Raw genomic sequence first — 20308 nt, 5'->3', positions numbered from 1 at the left:
TAATTGAAAACTAAATTAGTTCTTTGATTGGTAATTCAAAGCTGCTCGTTTAGTTAGTTGCATTCCTGAAACAGGAGTCAGCTGTGTCACACGCAATTGTAGCTGATTAATTGTACAACTGGTTTAATCCAGTTTCCAGAGCATTGTAATTCGTGGCCTATATAAACACACTAATCAATGCCTGATTGTCTACACTGAGTGCCTGCTTTGGCTGAGTGAGAATGCTTTTGGAGTTGGTTGAACACGGGCAATTAGGTGAAACTGGGAGATGGTGAAACTGAAAAGATTGAGTGTGGAGCTCAGTCTGGGCAAGAGAGGAGCACAGCCGAGTTTCATAAACACCAAGGGCAGATTCCTGTCCTCATTGACTTTGCAGTCAGTATCACAATGAAGTAATTGTGAGTATAAAAAGTGTTTCTTTTTGTTTGGAAGGGAATAATTGAGAAACAGCACAAATAAGTGTAAGTCAGGGTCATTTTAATAAAGTAATATAAGGAAAGAGAGTAGGGTAAGGAAAGTAAAGTTGGCCGAAGGGAGGTAAGTAAATATTATTCTTATATCACTTAAGTTTGTTAAAAGGGAGTAAATAAGGGGCTTAAGGAGAGCTTGCACCCGTGATATGCTCCTCCTGCACTATGTGACAAATCATGGAAGCTTCAGTTGTCTCTTGTGACCACATACATGTACAGGAAATGTGTCCAGCTGCAGTTACTGGCTAACTGCTTTTGGGAGCTGGGGCTGATGGTGAATTTGCTGTGGAGCATCTGCAAGCAGGTCGTGGATAGCACCTTCAGTGATGTGGTCACACCGCAAGTGAGGATAGAGCAGGCTGAAAGGGCATGGATGACCATTAGGCAGTGTAGAGGAAGGCAAGTAGTGCAGGTGTCCCCTGTGGCCATGAAAGGCCACTAGCAGGTAAAATAAATGGAAATCCTAAGTTTTTTTTTACAAGTGCTTAAGGGTAAAAGGATAACTAGGGAAAGAGTAGGCCCATTAAGGACCACAATGGTAATTAGTGTCTGGAGCTGGAGGATGTCGGTAGAATTCTAAATTAATACTTTGTGTTAGTGTTCACTCGTGGCCGGGACAGTTTGGATATAGAAATCAGGGACAAGGACTGTAATAAAATAAAAGAGATTAACATAGTAGAAATCAGGGACAAGGACTGTAATAAAATAAAAGAGATTAACATAGACAGAGAGGCTTCTGAGTGGTATGGCAAGCTTAAAGGTAGACAAATCCCCAGGGATAGATGAAATGTATCCCAGGCTGCTGAGTGTGACAAGGGAGGAAATAGCAGGGGCGCTAGCAATAATTTTCAATTCCTCTCTGGGCACAGGAAAGGTGCCAGAGGACTGGAAGATAGCCTATGTAATATCATTATTCAAGAAGGGAGGAAGGGATGAGCCAGGAAACTGCAAGCCAGTCAGTCTATTCTCAGTGGTGGGAAAACTATTGGAAGCAATTCTGAGGGTCAGAATTAATTTGCATTTGGAGAAGAAAGGATGAATCAAGAGCAGCACAGTGGCATTATGGTTAGCACTGTTGCCTCAGCGCCAGGGACCCGGGTTCATTTCCGGCCTCAGGTGACTGTCTCTGCGGAGTTTGCACTTTCTCCCTGTGTCTAATCCTGAAACTCCACCCTAAGGGGCAATTTAGCATGGCCCAGAAAGTGGTGGGCGTTTGGAATTTACTGCCTGAAAGGATGGTGGAGGCATAGACCCTAATAACATTTAAGAAGCATTTAGATGTGCACTTGAGATCCCAGGTCATACAAGACTATGTGCCCAGTGCTGGAAAATGGAATTAGAATGGTTAGGTGGTTGTTTTTGACTGGTGTCGATGCGATGAGCCAAAGGGCTTTATCTAAGCTTTATGATTCTGACTCTATGACCTGCTCCTAATTCACCTATTATTATAGATTATTATTATAGAATAAACTCTCTCAGAAGGCAGTGATACAGTAGGTTTGAAGAATGTAAAGACAGCCAGAGACTGAAACGGGTAGGCCAAGGAGAAAATGGTGGCTTGTGATGAGGTTGGTGGGGGACATGGAAGAAAACATATGCATATGGCATTGAGATGGAGGAGCAGCTAGGATCATATTGAATGGTGGAGCAGGCTAGAAGGGCTGAATGGTCTACTCCTCCGGGTTCTATGTTTCTGTACAGTTTCTGCACAAGGGGTTGAGTACCCAAGGGGTATAAAGCTGGGGTTAGGATTATCTGAGGAGGCAGAGGCTATAGGTTGAATACTCAAATCTTAGGGGTCAAAAAATCCATGGACTCCTCTCATTTGGCAGAAGCAACATAAAAGCAAAAGTATGACTGGAGATATTATGTCAATTAATCAAAAGCTTGGCCAAGGTTTTAAGGAGTGTCTTAAAGGAAGAAAATGAGGTCAAGATATAAGACAGGGTATTCCACACCTTGTGGGCCTAGGCAACTGAAATCATGGCCACTGATGTTGGGGTGATTAAAATTAGGAATTTAAAAAGTGGTCAGAATTAAAGGAGCGCAGAAATCACGGAGCACTGTGGAACTGGAGGGGGTTACAGAGATATAGAGGGGTGAGGAAGTCATGAAGAGATTCGAAAACAAGGATGGGAATTTTAAAACTAACATGTTGCTGGACTGGAAGTCAGTGTAGTTCAGCAAGTGCTGGGGTGATTGAGAAATGGGACTTGCTGCAAGTTAAGACACAGGCAGCAAAGTTTTGGATGAGCTCAAGTTTGCAGAGGTTAGAATGTGGGAGAGCAGCCAGGAGTATTTTACATGGAAAAGATACGTGGAGATGTCATTGTCAATACATGCCTCTTCCTTCTACTGTTGTGCATGTGTAACTAATTTTATTGGTCTGTTATTCTATTATCGTTCTGGTTTTCATCCACTGCCTATGTGCAGCTTCCACTTTACAATGACAAAAAGCTGTTGTATAATTATGAAGTAGTTAGTTAAACTGCATTTAGTTAAAATGTGAAGGAAATCAAATGTGGAGAGGCTGAATAGACTCAGACTGTTTTCATTAGAAAGACGGAGGTTGAGGGCTGACCTGGTAGAGGTCTACAAGATTGAGGGGCATGGATAGAGTGGATGGGCAGGCACTCTTTCCCAGGGTGGAGGGGTCAGTCACCAGGGGGCATAGGTTTAAGTCCATGGGGAAAAGTTTAGAGGAGATGTGCGAGGCAGATGTTTTATGCGGAGGGTGGTGAGTGCCTGGAACACGTTGCCAGGTGAGGTTGTGGAAACAGATACATTAACTGCATTCAAAAGGCATCTTGACAAACACTTAGATAGGATGGATATTGAGGGTTACGGCACTAGGAAGTGCTGAGGGTGTTGGCAAAGGTTGGTATCATGACCGGTACATGCTTGGAGGGCCGAAGGCCCTGATCCTGTGCTGTATTGTTCTTTGTATTTTGTTGACGGGGAGTGGAAATCTCAAGGTAGATTCACACTCACCGCTGCCTGTGCAGAAACAAGTTGTGAAAGTTCATTTTCACTGTGTCAGTTTGTCATTTTTGGTGTTATGTTTGGCATCAGGTGTGATTATTGTACAGGCTCTTGGCCACATCCCTTACAAGGTGTAAATTGCACAAAGATAGCCTCATTTATTTGCTACTTTTTGCAACAAAAACATTGCAGCCAATGAATAGACAGTAACATCAGTTTTATACAGTATCAATTCCTGTTTGTCTCAAGAGCGGCATCTAAGCATTAAACCTTGGAGGGTTGTTTCGGAATTCAGAGGTTTTCATGACTGCTGTATGAAGAAACTACATACATCAGATGGGCCTACTTAACTGTTCCATGTTAAATCATAACCACCTATTGTCCTTGTCTCAGAAATAAGATATGGAGCAGCAAGCTGCTTTTCCTAATATAAGCCTCGAAAAATATGCACTGGTATTGTGGACATACAGATATATTTTTCAAGGCTGGGAATATAGTGTAAAGGATTAACATAAATATCTAAATTAGACAGTTCGCAACATCTTGGAAGTGATGTGAGATCACTTGGCTATCATGACGGGTTTTCGCTCACTCTCAGCCTCGTGACAAGGACAAAGTCTTATTCTAGATGCAGTTATTCTTTGCAGGTCTGGCAGAATCTGGAGTGAGAAACAGGGTGAGCGTTTCGAGTACGTATGACTTTACAGAACGGACTCGAAATATTAACTGTTTCCACAGATGCTAAGCTTGCTGAGTTTTTCTAGCATTTTCTTTTTATTTCAAATTTCCAGTATCTGCAGTATTTTGCTTTTATTGTGTTTTTCTTTGTTTTGAATGAACCTGACCTTCGATGACTATCCAACAATAGTCAATAACAACACCTCAAACATAAACATTAGAGTCTAATGATTAGAGGGCGCAGGGCACGCAATGTGTATGTTTAGTATGACTGTATAAATCCATAAAAAAGTATTGAAGAGCTCTTCGGGGTACACTTTCTTGGACTAGAATAAGAAAGAAAATATTAGAAGAGGTAGATAAGAGTTAAAGTATGGAAAGATGACTAGTAAATGGAGTTCTGAATCATTTTAAAAATAGAAAGTAATTATCTTTAAACAATTCCCTTTTATGTTTCATTTCTGGCAAAGGGTCTACATACAAGAATTTAGTCCATCTTTTTGCTTTCAGAGTTCCTAATGAACCTACTGTGTATTTCTTTAGCCATCTGTTTTATTTCATTCATTTCTTAGAGGTAATCAAATTCAGGGTCTTATTTTTTTATAACTTTTTGAACAGTTTGGATGTTGGCCTGTTAGAAGGCAAAATAAAAATTAAATATTTAAAATGTGAATATCCAGGGGAATTTAAAGGCTTGTATGCTGTAGAGATGAAGGCCTGAATCTATTGGCTGCATGGGATTCGTACCCAAAGACTGTTGGTACTGGCTCTGCTCTAACTTTTCATTGTCACTCTGGAATTTGTGGCGGAGCTCCATGTGTCAGAACAGCCTCTGATTGGAAGGGAAAATAGCATACAGCTGCAGGATTTAAAGACCCCAACAGCTTCAAGGGGCAAGCATCACCATTGCTATGTATTTTGTAAGGCAGACATACACTAAATGAGTGGAATGCTTTTCTGTTGATGTAGGTAGAAACCTGAGCAATGGATAGGGAACCGCATGAGCACACAACTTATCTTTAAATAGTGCCTTTGACCTAATGAAGCACCCCAAAGTGCAAAACAAGAACATGACAAAATATCACACTGGGCCACAAAGGAAATTCGGGGTCAGGTGACCAAACTCGTGCTCCAAGAGGTAGGTTGTAAGAAGTGTCTTAAAGGGAAAAAGTGAGGTAAAGCAGTGTTTTTGAAACTTTTTTTCCTGGGATCCACTTTTACCAACTGTCCGACCTTCGAGACCCACGCCAGCGACCTTCACGACCTACCATTATTGCTTACCTTTAATATGACAGCTGTGCCTCACAATCTCAGTTGCTCTGTCAATCGATATTACATTTCTGCGAAGGACTTCAGCTGATTGTTAACATAGACCATACAGTGCAGAAGGAGGCCATTCAGCCCATCGAGTCTGCACCGACCCACTTAAACCCTCACTTCTACCCTATCCCCATAACCCAATAACCCCTCTTCACCTTTTTGGACATTTGAGGGCAATTCAGCATGACCAATCCACCTAACCTGCACGTCTTTGGGCTGTGGGAGGAAACCGGAGCACCCGGAGGAAACCCACGCAGACACAGGGAGAACGTGCAGACTCCGCAGACAGTGACCCAACAGGGAATCGAACCTTGAGACCCTGGCGCTGTGAAGCCATAGTGCTAACCACTATGCTACAGTGCTGCCCCTTTTTAAAACATCATCCCGGCGCGCGTCCAGAGTCGCCACCGCCCCGGAGGGCGGCGCCTCGTCCAGCCACGGCACGTGCCCAGCCACGCTTCGCACCCCAGCCCGACCGACCCAGCCCTTAGAGCCAATCCTTATCTTGTGTCCACTTTCCGAAAAAAGGCCTTTAGCCATGCTGATTTTAAACTGGATTGAGAGCTTAAATAGTTTAATATTGGATCCATAATAAAGTTTTGTTTTAAAATACCAGATTCCTATTTTTTCGTGCAACCACTCTGGGAGTGAATCATTCTTTCCACACAGTCTTACAAAATAAACTAAAATTTGGGGTTTATTATTGCCTGAATAAGCTCATTCTAAACATTGTAGTGCAAAGTACTTTTCTTCATTTATGTCCAAAGAAAACCTTCCCTTCCCGCCAGTGTCCAAAGCTTTGGACTTTGCCCCACTCCCCAGCTTGTCAGTAGGGTTCCCCATTAAAGAAATTAAGAAATTTGTCCTCAAACTCACCATGCTTTGACTTGAAATGCCTTTCGAGGTTTTGAGGGTTTTAAACTTTCATCCAGTACTTCCCTGCATATAATATACATGGGCTTTGCATCCTGATTTGCAGCGGCACAATTAATAAAGCCTTTCCTCAATAAATCATCTTTATACAGCTTTGTTCCTGATTTTAGCAGCTTCTTCTTAATGGGTTCACCAAAGGCTCTGAAGCTCACACCAGCACTGGTTTGTACGGTTGTGACTCCCCTGCGCACCTCATACCACCAATGCTTTGTCCGGCTGTGGACTCTCCTGAGCTACTTTCTCCAGGAGATTTAGTCGTGAGATCCTGGCCTGTTTGTGTCTCTGGCCCTCTCTTCGACATAGAATTTACAGTGCAGAAGGAAGCCATTCGGCCCATTGAGTGCACCGGGCCTTCGAAAGAGCACCCTGCTTAAGCCCACGTCTCCACCCTATCCCTGTAACCCCACCTAACCTTTTGGACACGATGGGTCAATTTATCATGGTCAATCCACCTAATCTGCACATCTTTGGATTGTGGGAGGAAACCGGAGCACCCAGAGGAAACTCACGCAAACATGGGGAGAGCGTGCAGAATCCGCACAAACAGTGACCCAAGCCGGGAATCGAACTTGTGACACTGGAGTTGTGAAGCAACTCTGCTAACCACTGTGCTACAATGCCACCCTTATTCATTATTACAAAATGATCCATTTTAAATTCTTTAGTCCTGTTGCTTGCTTGTTGGCAGCTGCTAAATGGAGGAATCTCTCTTCGGTGATTTCACGCTCAGAGGACGTGACATCAGTGTACTGGCGCATGCCCTACTCTCTGCCACCGATTCTGGTGAGAAGACGCCATTGATTTTTTTGAAAAAAATCTGCTCCTGGGACATCGCCCCGTTGGACTCCGGGCCTGCGCACTGCTATATCTGGCTGAGGGGGCATGCGTGCACGGAATGGCCGGCATTCTTGAAAGCCGGTCGCGGCTGTAGGGCACTTCCCATGATCAGGAATGCTGCGACTGATTGCTCCGCGATCCTCCCTGCACTCGCCCGCGACTCACTTGTGGGTTCCGACCCTGAGTTTGAAAATGACTGAGGTAAAGTGTCAGAGGTGTGGATGGGAACTGCAGACGTCATAGAATCATAGAATTTACAATGTAGAAAGAAGCCATTTGGCCCAACGAGTCTGCACCGGCCCTGAAAAGAGCACCCTACTTAAGCCCACGCCAACACCTTATCCCCATAACCAGTAATCCCACCTAACCTTTTGAACACTAAAGGGCAATTTAGCATGGCCAGTCCACCTAACCTGCACATCTTTGGACTGTGGGAGAAACCGGAGCACCCGGAGGAAACCCACAAAAACACGGGGAGAAAGTGCAAACTCCACACAGTCACCCAAGGCCGGAATTGAACCCGGGACCCTGTAGCTGTGAGGCAGCAGTGCTAACCCCTTAAAGGCACAGCCACCAGTGGTTGGAGCATTTAGGAAGTTCAATCGATTGATTCTTTGGTCTTTCAGAAACTCTACTGTTTTATAAAATTCCCGTGCCCTGTCAGGATGCCATGGAAAAGTAGATGAAAATATAGGAGCAAATAATGCATCTGTGATTGGTTTACTGCATCTGAACACATCTAACTGGTTAACTTTACTAGTGCTAGCCCGGGGTGATAAACAAAAAATGTAAGGGAATTCTGACATCAATAGTCAATGACATGTTGTGTTTGTGATTAGGTGTCCTAATCTGTGAGTCTGCTTTCTATATGGCATATATTATGTTCTGGTGTGGAGGTACCATGGGTGCGTGCTGCTGAAACAACATCACTTCCTTTGCTGTTCCTTAACTTTCAAAAAATAATAGTATGGTGAGATTAACTTATTCTGCCCTGTCAGAAACTGAGGTACAGTTGGAGCAAATGCTGTTGTCCACGGTAAATGGCTAAAGGTAGATGTTACAAATGTAGCTGACAAGATTTAATATATTAAAACCCTCCCAAAATTATGTAGAAATTAGTTTTACATTGATATTAATGTTCTTAAATCTTTTGCATCCCCTCATTTACATTCTTTTCCTGGTTACCTTGGATACCTATCATGAGAGTAAAGGTTGCAAAGGCGATGGAAAATAGGTGCATGATGCTGTGACACCATTTATATGGAACTACTCAAGTTAGAATTGCCCTTCCTACACACTGCCTTCAGATTGAAAATGGGGCAAATCTAAAAGGGTCCACAGATCCTGCAGAACTGGACTGTACTCAATTTTCTAATTAGACAAATCCAATCAAAAAAGATGGGTAGGAAATTATCTTAAACAGTATTACTTTGGAGGGGAGGTGAAGGTTACAGGCTAATGCTGGAAGATAGTAGAAACAAAATTGCAGTCCTCGTGGGGAAAAGGAGGGTTGTAGAAAGTTGGAGGAGACTTCCTGATCATGGATAGAGAGCCATGCAATGTTTTCAAGGTACACAAATGGGGTTGATACATTGGGACCTCCTCGATAGAGGGAGCAAGGAAGGAGAAAATGGCAGACAGTGCGAAAATCCACTGGAGGCAAAACAAGTGTCCTAGCCACCAGCGCACAAAGAATCCTCTAGCAGCGCTGAATAGCTGGGTAAGATTGAGCTTCTCATATTTGTAAAGAATGGTTCAGTGACACTCTGCAGCTCCTCTTACAAGTTACAAGGAGACACTATATAACTGGCGATACCCAGTCATTTGGATTGGTTGCCATAAGTGGTTTAAACTGTTGCTATATTTACTCGCTATAAATATGGCAGTCAATAAGGTTGCCCTTTTGTCTAGATATTGATATTATATTGCTTTCAGAGTCACCAGATATCAAAATGATACCACCACAAGGTTCAACCGGATATCGATCAAAGACCCAACAACCAGTTAGTTAGTTCAAGTTCAATCATACTTTATTTACACACAAGATTAATTTATACATGCAACATAAACACTACAAGCTAAATTACTCCTACACTATGGCAACCTGTACTTAACTTCAGGCACCTGGCTTAGGTCAGAGGAACAGTGGCCTTTGCTCAAATCTGAATCTGCTGGGTGTGGAGAAGTAACTGCGGTTCAGCTAGGCTAATTCGTCTGGTAGCAAGCATTGAACTTGGACTTGCTTCTGTGGTGCTGCAGTTGGAGATAGATGTTGCCGGAGCGCCAGGTCCAAAAGAGATTGAACACGTGTCAGTGTCTCTCTTTATCCTTGGGGGGGTTTTGCGCTCTTTTGGGCGGTCCTTAGGTTTGGACCCAATAATTCGGTAGACTTTGATCACTGCCTTCGTTCTGAGCCAATAAAGGGGCGGGTGCCAGGATGGCTGGGCGTGTCCTAAGCAGTCATTGACCTTGTTGTTTATGCTTCCTAAGTAAAGGGAGTGGCGCCGATGTGTCTGGAATTGTATCGGATGCCTGAGTACCAGTCCTTTGCCTTAGGGAAATGGGTCATTAGAATGCAAGTCGGTTGGGGGTATCGATACTGTCTGGTTCTCTGCTTACAAATATACATTTAGGCTCTGAGCCTGCCTGAATCTTGTATTGGCCATTTTTCCCTTGAGTCTTTGCAAATGTCCATGTTTCTTTGTAAGTGGCCATCCCAGATGGCTACAAAACCACAGATGAACTGTTCATGGAAGTTCATGGCACAGCTTTCTTAAGCAAATGCGTTTGTGTTTGTTATGCATTTGCACGTCACCCCATGTCTGCGTGGGTTTCCTCCAGGTACTCTGGTTTCCTCCCAAAGTCCAACGATGTGGAAGTTAGGTGGATTAGCCATAATCAATGCATGGGGTTACAAGGATAGGGTAAAAGAATGGACCTCGGTAGAGTACTGTTTTGGAGGGTTGGTGCAGACTCGATGGGCTGAATGGTCTCCTGGTCTGGAGGGATTCTCTGGTATCTGACCTAAAAATCTCATAAATCTGCTTGACGTTGCCAGCTCTCTTGGCACAATTGCAAGGCTGGGCTAGGTTGTTTTTGGATCAGTGGCCTCTCGCAATGTTGTATGTATCTTTGAATCTTAGCCAGCTTCAGTTCAATGAAAACAAGCATCAGTTATGTCACGATAACAGCATTTACTGCGGATGCTGGAATCTGACAGAAAAAACAAAAATGCTGGAAAATCTCAGCAGGTCTAACAGTGTCAGTAGTGAGAGAGATAAAAAGGAGCTAACGTTTCAAGTCTAGATGATTTTTCATCAGGGCTTGAGAGAACTGGAAATAGGATGTTCTGATTAGCTCTGGCAAAGAGTGATCCAGACTTGAGACATGAGCTCTGCCCTCTCTCTTGACAGATACTGTCAGACCTGCTGAGATTTCCCAGCATTTTCTGTTTTCGTGCCAATCCTGCTGAAAATAGCTTTTGCATTGCTTGAAAGAATACAAAGCTCTGAAGAAGTACTTGTCTGACAATTTCCTGAAAGTTTGGCATTCCCTTTGTGCTCAAACCTGTTTATAGGACGGCACGGTGGCGCGCATGGTTAGAAATGCTGCCTCATGGCGCCATGGACTCTGGTTCGATCCCGGCCCCAGGTCACTGTCCGTGTGGAGCTTGCACATTCTCCCCGTGTTTGCATGGGTCTCACCTCCACAACCCAAAGATGTGCATGGTAGGTGGATTGGCCACGCTAAATTGCCCCTTAATTAAAAGTAAATTAAAAAACTAATTTACAGTTCCAAGCAAGTTAACTGCCTCACTATCCCTCCCTGCCATCCCCTCCCAACCCCTCCATTCCACTTTTGTCCCCGAGAAAACACCATCAAATTTTGCAATCACAGGCTTATGTAACATGGGAAAGGGCAGCTGGAAGTGAATGATCTACTGAACCCACAACCATGTTGTGTGAAAGTTCATTCTCCATTTGTTACCCATGTTGAATGATTGCATTACCAGCTGTTCATTGCAGTACTTTTGAATGTACTTACTTGTATTCAGCTTTGTTTAAAACCCTTTTCTAAACTTCACAGAAAGGAGAATAAGAAAAGTGATGGGCAGAAAAATCAAGGGCCCGTACCAGATAATGACACTGTAAAAAAAAAAAAAAAAAAATAGTAGGCACGGAACAAGGAATGTTAAAAGAGCTAGCCTTAAGGCTTTGTATCTGAAAGCACGGAGCATTCAAAATATCGATACAATATTGAGGAAAGATATCAGCACAGACGATGTGGAATCGGTATTGGTGGAGTTAAGGAACATTTGTAGGGATGGTCTCCAGGCAACCAAACTGCAGTGGTAATGTTGGGAATAGCAATAGACAGGAAATGAGATGCATGTGATAAAGGAACATCTGTGATTATGGGTGACTTTAATCTGCATATCGATTGGGTGACTCAAATTAGGTACAGTGCAATAGAGGAGTGTGTACAGGATGGTTTTCTGGACCAGCATGTTGAGGAACCAACAAGGGAACAGGCCATCTTGGACTGGGTGTTGTGCAATGAGAAAGGATTATTTGGCAATCTAGTTGTGAGAGAACCCTTGGGATGAGTGACCACAATACGGTGGAATTCCTTATCAAGATGAATATTGAGATAGTTAATTCTGAAACCAGGGTCTTGAATCTCAATAAAGGTAACTATGAAGATATGAGGCATGAGCTGGCTCTGATGGACTGGGAAAGTACTGAAAGTAAGGACAGCGGACAGGCATTCAAGAAATGAATAGGTGAACGCCAAAAGTTGTTTATTCCTATTTGGCGTAAGAGGAAAAAGGGACCTGTGGCCAAACCATGGCTTACAAGAGAAATTAGAGATAGTATTAGATTCAGAGAAGAGGCATACAAATAAACAAGGAAACCCAATAGAGCTGAGGACTGGAAACAGTTTAAAATTCAGCAAAGGCAGACCAAGGGATTGATTTAGAAGGGGAAAATACAATTTGAAAGTAAACGAGCACTGACATAAAAACTGACTGTAAAAGTTTCTCTAGGTATGTAAAGGGATTGATAAAAACTCATGTAGGCCCCTTACTGTCAGAAACGGGGGAATTTGTAACAGAGAACAAAGAAATGGCTGAAGAACTAAATTTGTACTTTGCTTCTGTCTTCACAAAGGAAGACATGAATAATATATGAGGAGCTGAGGGAAATTAGTATTAGTAAAGAAATTAATGCGATTTGTTATAACTCTGCAGGGGACCCATCCAGCTGGGGATGATTGTTCCCTAGTGCTGATTGAGTTGAGTTAACCAGGACTACTATAGCAGGTCAGCTGCTGTTGCAGCTGACAGAATGGAGTGGGGACCCTGAGATAAGTAACCGGGTACTGTGTAAATGCTTGTGTTACGTTGAATAAATATATTTCTTCGGACTCCCATTTGCCGTTTACTTCAGGATTGAAGGCATACAAATCTTCAGGGCCTGATAGTCTTCATCCCAGCGTACTTAAGGAAGTGGCCCTAGAAATTGTAGATTCATTGGTGGTCATTTTCCAAACTTCTTTGGACTTTGGAATGGGTCCTACAGATTGGAGGGTGGCGAATGTGATCCCACTATTCAAAAGGGAAGGTAGACAGAAAGCAGGGAACTGTAGACCAGTGAGCCTAACGTCAGTAGTAGAGAAGTTATTGGAGTCCATTATCAAGGATTTCATAGACCGCATTTGGAAAGCAGTGGTGTAATCAGACAAAGTCGGCATGGATTTACGAAAGGAAAATCATGCTTGGCAAATCTACTAGAATTCTTTGAAGATATAACTAGTCGAGCTAACCAGGGAGAACTGGTGGATGTGGTTTATTTAGACTTTCCGAAGGCTCTTGACAAGGTCTCGCAGAGCAGATTAATATGTAAAGTTAAAGTGCATGGGATTACGGGTAGTGTCTTGAGATGGATAGAAAGCTGGTTAGCAGATAGGAAGCCAAAAGTTTAAATAAATTAGTCTTTTTCTGATTGGCAAGCAGTGACTAGTGGGGTACTTCAAGGATCTGTGCTTGGACCCCAACTGTTCACATTATATATTAATGATTTGGACAAGGGAACTAAATGTATTATCTCCAAATTTACAGATGTTACAAAGCTGGGTGGGAGGGTGAGTTGTGAGGACGATGCAGAGATGCTTCAGAAGGATTTGGACAGGCTGAATGAATGGGCACATGCATGGCAAATGCAGCATAATGTGGATAAATGTGGTAGCAAGAATAGGAAGGCAGATTATTATTATTTGAATGGGTGTAAATTGAGAGAGGTGGATATTCAGCGAGACCTTGGTGTCCTTGTGCATCAGTCACTGAAAATAAGCGCGGAGGTAAAGCAAGCAGTAAAGAAGACAAATGGTATGTTAGCCTTCATAGCGAGAGGATATGAGTATAGGAATAGAGATGTTTTGCTACAATTATATAGGGCATTGGTGAGGCCACACCTGGAGTATTGTGGGCAGTTTTGGTGTCTTTCTCTGAGGAAGGATGTTCTTGCAATGGGGGGAGTGCAGCAAAGGTTTACCAGGCTGCTTCCTGGGATGGCGGGACTGTCATATCAGGAGAGAATAAATCATTGGAGTGTTAGAGTGTAGAAGAGTGTGGGGGATCACATAGAAACTTAAAATTCTAACAGGGTGAGACGGTGTAGATTCAGAAAGAATGTTCCTGATGCTGGAGGAGTCCAGAACTAGCGGTCAGAGTTTGAGGATAAGGGGTAATCCTTTTAGGATTGACGTGAGGAGAAATTTCTTCAGCTCGGGAGTGGCGAATCTGGGGAATTTGCTGCCAGAAAGAAGTTGAGGACAAAACGGCAAGAGGGAATTAGATACCTTTTGGGACTAAAGGGATATTGGGGGGGAAGGCAGGATCAGGGTATTGAACTTGATCAGCCATGATCATAATTAATGGCGGGAGCAGCCTCAAAGGGCCGAATGGCCTCCTCATGCTTCTATCTTCTACGTTTCACAATCTCTTTGAGATTTTTCCTTTTCAGTCAATTTTGTTTTGCTCTGACTCTCACCTGAAGTTCTTTATTCCAGCTGGAAAATGGTTGTCTGGGCTTTTCCAGTCCATGTGCATGCTATACTGCAAGTGGTGACAAAACATCACATTGAAAGGCTGTGCAATCAAACTTTGCCCCTGTTGCTAGGTGTTGCTTTCTCTTTAATTGCTCTGTTTTATAACCTTTGCTCTAGAGTCGCCAGGTGTCTTTCTGATACCACTACGAGGTTCAAAGCCAAGTGCTGATCAATAACTCAATACACCAGTTAGTAAGTTTCAAATCAAAACACATTTATTATACACACAGTCAATCACTACTCATGCATAAAACTCTACTTACTAGACTATCACTACAACTATAGGCCTATACTTAGCTTTCAAATGGCCCACCAGGTCAGAGTAACAATGGCCTTTGTCCGGTTCTGAGTCTCCAGACTTCGAGCTGGTATGGAATAGTAGCTAGGAGCGCCTATCTCGTAGCGTGCGTTGACTGGAGACTTACTTGGTTGGTGCAGCTGCTAGGCAGGCCTCTCCTTGTTGAGAGTCACGGTCAAGAGTTCTTTGAGAGCTGCCAAGAGAGAACTGCCAAGAGAGCGAACTGAACTTGGCGACTCTACTTTACTTTACAGTCCCCAGGGGTTTTGCGCCCTTTTGGGCGGACCCCGGACTTGGTCCCAATTAATTGGACCATGTCCCAATCGTTTCTATCGATTTCTCCAATACTGGAGCTGTTCCCTGATCGTTGGGCGGGCTTTTTGTGTCTGTTGGCCTGCCTTTGTCCTGGCTCCCGCTGGTGCCGGGAGTCTGGTTTGGTCCCGATTGATTCAATGTTTCTAATTGTTCCTGGGGATTGCTCATTAGTATGCAGATGGCTATTGGTTTCGGTTCTGTCTGGGTTCTGCAAATCTTAATACACAGGAAACCTTGCACCTGCTTGTTTTTCCTGTGGCTGGCCAATTTTCCCTGTATTCTTTGCGGGCATCCATTTTGGAATCGGGAAGTGGCCACCCCAGGTGGCTACACCCCGTCTTAGAACAGTACAGCACAGAACAGGCCCTGCGGCCCTCGATGTTGTGCCGAGCAATGATCACCCTACTCAAACCCACGTATCCACCCTATACCCGTAATCCAACAACTCCCCCCTTTAACCTTACTATTAGGACACTACGGGCAATTTAGCATGGCCAATCCACCTAACCTGCACATCTTTGGACTGTGGGAGGAAACCGGAGCACCCGGAGGAAACCCACGCACACACGGGGAGGACGTGCAGACTCCACACAGACAGTGACCCAGCCGGGAATCGAACCTGGGACCCTGGAGCTGTGAAGCATTTATGCTAACCACCATGCTACCGTGCTACCCCCACCCTGTGTGCTGTAGTGGACATTCCCAGGGAATCATTGACGAAGGTTGGGAAATGATAATCCTGCATATTTGTTATCCCTTGAGGATGTTAAAGATTGATTGTAATGGCTGTGCTGGCAACAGCTAACTCAGCAAAGAAAAAAGATGATCTATGTCAGGCTTGTCCAACTGTTTCCTGGTGGGGGTACTTTTCAAAATTCTCTCACTCGGGGCTGATGAGTAAATTTCAGAAAGATAAAGTTTGACGCAACCTTAAACATGAATTTCTCAATAAAAGCAAGGCATGAAAACAATTGAGCAAAAAAATGTAATGATTACAGATCAATATTAGCGTGTAACAGGGTGAGAACGCATCCATCTGACTTACTCCCAGTCTGAGCACATTCACGTACTCGCCCTCACCCACTGTGAGAGTAGATGAGAGTGCATCATTGTGTTCATGGCTGAGGGTGAATGAAAACTGAGCTTGGGAGTGAACCAGACTTATGGAAGCACTCTGCATCCCTTCCCCCAGTAAAACAATCCCCTCACACTCTCTGACCCCTCCTCAAACTCTCTCTCTTTCTCTCTGACTCCTCCTCAAACTCTCTCTCTTTCTCTCTGACTCCTCCTCTCTCCTCTCTGATCTCCATCTCCCTTCTCTCCCTCCTCCACACATATTTCTATATTCCTCACTATCTACAACCTCTCTCGCCCCCTCTCTTTCTCCCTCTCTGCATCTCTCCCTCACTTTCCTCTTCACACCCTCTCTCCTCCCCCCTTGATCCCTCAAAGGACCCGCTTGGAATAGGGAAACCAGCTTTGGAAAACTGAGCCCTTCTCCCCGTGTACCTCCAATTCCCCGGATCCACACACACACCAGGATCCCCAAGCCACACCCTTCACTACTTCCATCTCCCGGGGCAACACTCGCCATTATCTTCATCTCCCTGGGCCCTAAACTGACCGCCACAACTGTTTCCTTCTCCAATCACCGCATGCTTCTCCTCCATATTTGCAGCTAATAGGCTTAGTGGTGAGCCTCTAGCAAATGTGAGAGAGTAATGGCTGTGAAACTTATTTCAAACTTATTTCTTTGACCTTAATTTCTAAAAGTAGAGCTGGGGGCCACAGAGAGGGGCTTTGCAGGTCCCATTGGCCTGCAGGCCATATACTGGACAAGCTTGATCTATGTGGTTTAGCTCTGCAACATTCTGTTAATTGTTAAATGTAGCGGTTGGAAGAGCAGAAGGTCACCATCTTCACTGTCTGTGAAGTAACATGTTGCAGACTTTGGCCCTTTCAGCTGTGATAATGTTGCTGCATATTATTTTCATGTTGGATAAAACCACTTATTTTTTCCCCCTAGAAAGCAAGGAAATCCAAGACAACAGAGACTGTTGTGAAATCTGCACTTACTGAAGGTACTGTATAATGTTTATCTGTTAAGAGCATTTCCCTTGGTCAAAGATCAAATTCTAAACTTGCTCGATGTTCCATTTATACAGCTTTTGTAAAATTAATCATCGGATAGTTTACAGCAACCGTGGTGATTGCGCAGCTACTAATAAATCCAAATTGCCATACGTGTCTGAATTCATGGGCTACATTTTGAAAAGTCCCAATCTCAGCGAGGAGTCTTTTTCACTGCTTTGGTGGAAGAGTTGGAGTGAATTTACACGTATGCAAACCGCAAAAACATTAATTGATGTGATCTACTTGGGTGTTGCTTGTGTTGCAGTTAAAACTGAGACGAGGAAGAATTTCTTCAGCCTGAGGATGGTGAATCTGTGGAACTCTTTGCTGTAGAAGGCTGTGGAGGCCAAATCATTGGATGTCTTTAAGACAGAGATAGATAGGTTCTTGATAAGGGGATCAGGGGTTCCAGGGAGAAGGCAGGAGAATGGGGATGAGAAACATATCAGCTATGATCGAACGGCAGAGCAGACTCGACGGGTCGAATGGCCTAATTTTGCTCCTGTATCTTATGGTCTTACCCTTTTGTTGCAGGAGTTTCACGACTGTTCAACTATAGTGTTCCTCACTCTCCAACTGACCAGATGGCACTCGAGAGTTTCAGTTCAAGCACTCTATTCCAGCAATAGCAGGGGTGCTAAGCATCCACTAGGTGGTTTGCTAGCTCCCCGATAACAGAAAATACAGAGAAATTATACTTTTGTGTATTATCTCACGTAATTACCAATCAAAAGAATACATTTGTTCAGAAATTATCTATGTCCATTCACAACTAATAATTAGGATTACATAATGCATTACATTGAGTATAATTACCAGTCACAATCAAGGCTCGGTTCCCATACTTCCATTTTTTTTCTTACATTTTGAGTATCCAATATTTTTTTTCCAATTAGGGGGCAATTTAGCATGGCCAATAACCTGCACATGCTTGGGTTGTAGGGATGAGACCCATGCAGACACAGGGAGAAAGTGCAAACTCCACGCAGACAGTGACCTAGGGCCGGGATCAATCCTGGGACATTGGTGCCATGAGGTAGCAGTGCTAATCACTGTGCCACCATGCCACCCTACCCATACTTTCATCTCATTGTTCTGTAAGTATTACATGAACGGCAGCTGCATCAACAATTAAATTTCTGTGCGCAAGTATCCTTGCTGAAACTAAAAATCCTTGGACGCTTATCTGTTAATAGCAACAAGTTTCCACTAACTGTCTGTGTAGAATTTACTGACCATAGCAAGTTGCAATATATTCCCAAGTACAATAAACATTTAAAAGCAGTCGCTATCTCAAATTATCTCTATTATTTGCCCAAGATTCTAATATTACCTGTACCAATAAACTCGATCGAGCTGTGGGTCCAAGTCTCAGCGTCCTTGAAGTTGGTTCCTACACGTCTCTTCTGTCCATCTCTGGTTTGCCGACGAGTCTTGTCCATAGTCTTCTTGTCGAGTCTTCGCTGGTGATGCTCTCTAGGGTCCTTTCTTATCCCCTCTTCGCACCCTTTGAGAAGATTCTCTGATCTTCAGCCATTGAGGTCACTGGGCATGGGTCGCAATACCTAATAGAGTTGCTGATTCCAAATCTGCAGGACACCAAGAACTCCCTTCCTTCTTCAGCTGCACTGTCTGGACGAAACCATATAAGGTAACCACGGAACCCAAGATGGCAGAAAGTCTGGCTGAATATGGGGAATACACATCAATCACCTTATCTAAATCGGGCTGATTATCTCTGATCTCCGTTTGCAGGATAAGTCCTGACTTGCCTGTCTCTGACCAATGTATTCAAACTTGACCTGTCTAAATTCCAATCAGGCCTGGCTGTGGGCTGTTGGCTGTGGTTGAATTTTAAATTTCCAATTCTGTGTTGGGCCTACGATTCATCTGGCCACACTTGCTATATAAATGTTGAAAATGTAACGCGTAGAATGAGGTGTGACAGAATTTTTAGCAGCACTCTGTCATAATTACTTTATAACAATATTTCTGACCCTGAAACATTAATTTTATATTTATGGAATGTGAAATGTCACCTGTATGGTAAAACAAAATAGATTTTAAAAATAATGAGAATTATTTACTTGAGGTTGGTGACCCCCCCGCGTTTACCTTGATCCCACTGGTATAGGATTAATTTCCAGTCTTTATTTTGCTTTCTATTGAAGAGAATTCTTCAATTTGATTGGCTGTTTTTTTTACTGCTTAATGATACCACTGGTATTGACACCAGAGATCCCCTAAAGCTGACATTGGAGAGAAATGAATGTCAGGAAAAGTTAAATCCATGAGACAGATCGTTAGATCTTTGCGAGCAGCTTTCTTCAAGGTCAGCCTTCACTTCACCACTGATGCAAATTCTAGATCACCATTTGATTGCACCAACTTTAGTGCAATTATATCTAATACCAAAGTAAAGGTGAAAACTAAACACACCAATAAAGGAATATATAATGATCATGGTCACTTGTGTACAGTTTTCACATTTGAACCACAAGGCACTGAAAATCCCAGAACACCACGTCATGTGTGTCACCCAACTGTCCAACACAGCAGCCACTGAAAGTTCCTGATTTCTCACAGCACCAAAGAACTTGAAGTTGGCAGTGCCCTTCATGTTTATTGCTTGCCATATTTAAATGGGTCGCAAGCATGGGAACTATATAGAGTGCTCTCCAACAATATCAGGATGCTGTGCATTTGAAAAACTAGGTGGATTATTGCCAGAGTGGTGCAATCTTGCTCTAATGTTCCACCAAGGTTGCTGCAATGCAGGATTGAAAATTCAGCCAAGTGTCAGCACGCTGCAGATGATTTTATCACTCTTTTTGGAGAAAGAATATGATTGACACACCCCCACACTAAATTCAACACCTTTATTGAGAATTTTAAACAAAGCCATTTCAGTCAAAACATAGTTACTCCTCAGTTGTCAGTCTGAAATGGGTCATGTAGGAATGATCTTCGACTAAGATCTTCCTGCTTGGTTCACCTCTTCCTTTCAACACATACCTTCTGTCTTCTTTCTCTAGTCATGTGGGCCTATCTTTGTGGTTTATATACAGAAAGATATTCATCTTTCGCCTCAGCACTCAACAGCTTTCTGGACTCTATTGAGTTTAGTGACTTGCGGTCATAACCTCAGCCTTCATCTTGTTCCATATTTCTATTTGTTAGGTTTTTTGCTGTCTTGTTTCTTTCTTTATCCCTTCATGTTGCATTCAGATGG

At 43.4% G+C, this 20308-nt stretch overlaps 1 protein-coding gene across 2 annotated transcripts in view; it reads left to right on the top strand.

The window, feature by feature from the left end:
- The window catches only part of rtf2 (replication termination factor 2), a 264358-nt gene that overhangs the window by 228076 nt on the left and 15974 nt on the right, over positions 1 to 20308 (top strand). For both annotated transcript variants that reach the window (XM_038802923.1, XM_038802922.1), the window contains exon 7: positions 16970 to 17024. In XM_038802923.1, coding sequence (XP_038658851.1) covers positions 16970 to 17024 — 55 coding nt within the window. The remainder of the gene's footprint in view (positions 1 to 16969; positions 17025 to 20308) is intronic.

This window comes from Scyliorhinus canicula, chromosome 7, assembly GCF_902713615.1.
Source record: "Scyliorhinus canicula chromosome 7, sScyCan1.1, whole genome shotgun sequence".
In the NCBI taxonomy this organism is placed as follows: domain Eukaryota; kingdom Metazoa; phylum Chordata; class Chondrichthyes; order Carcharhiniformes; family Scyliorhinidae; genus Scyliorhinus; species Scyliorhinus canicula.
Note: the sequence above shows the minus strand (reverse complement) of the source record. Positions and strands in the feature narration are given on the sequence as shown.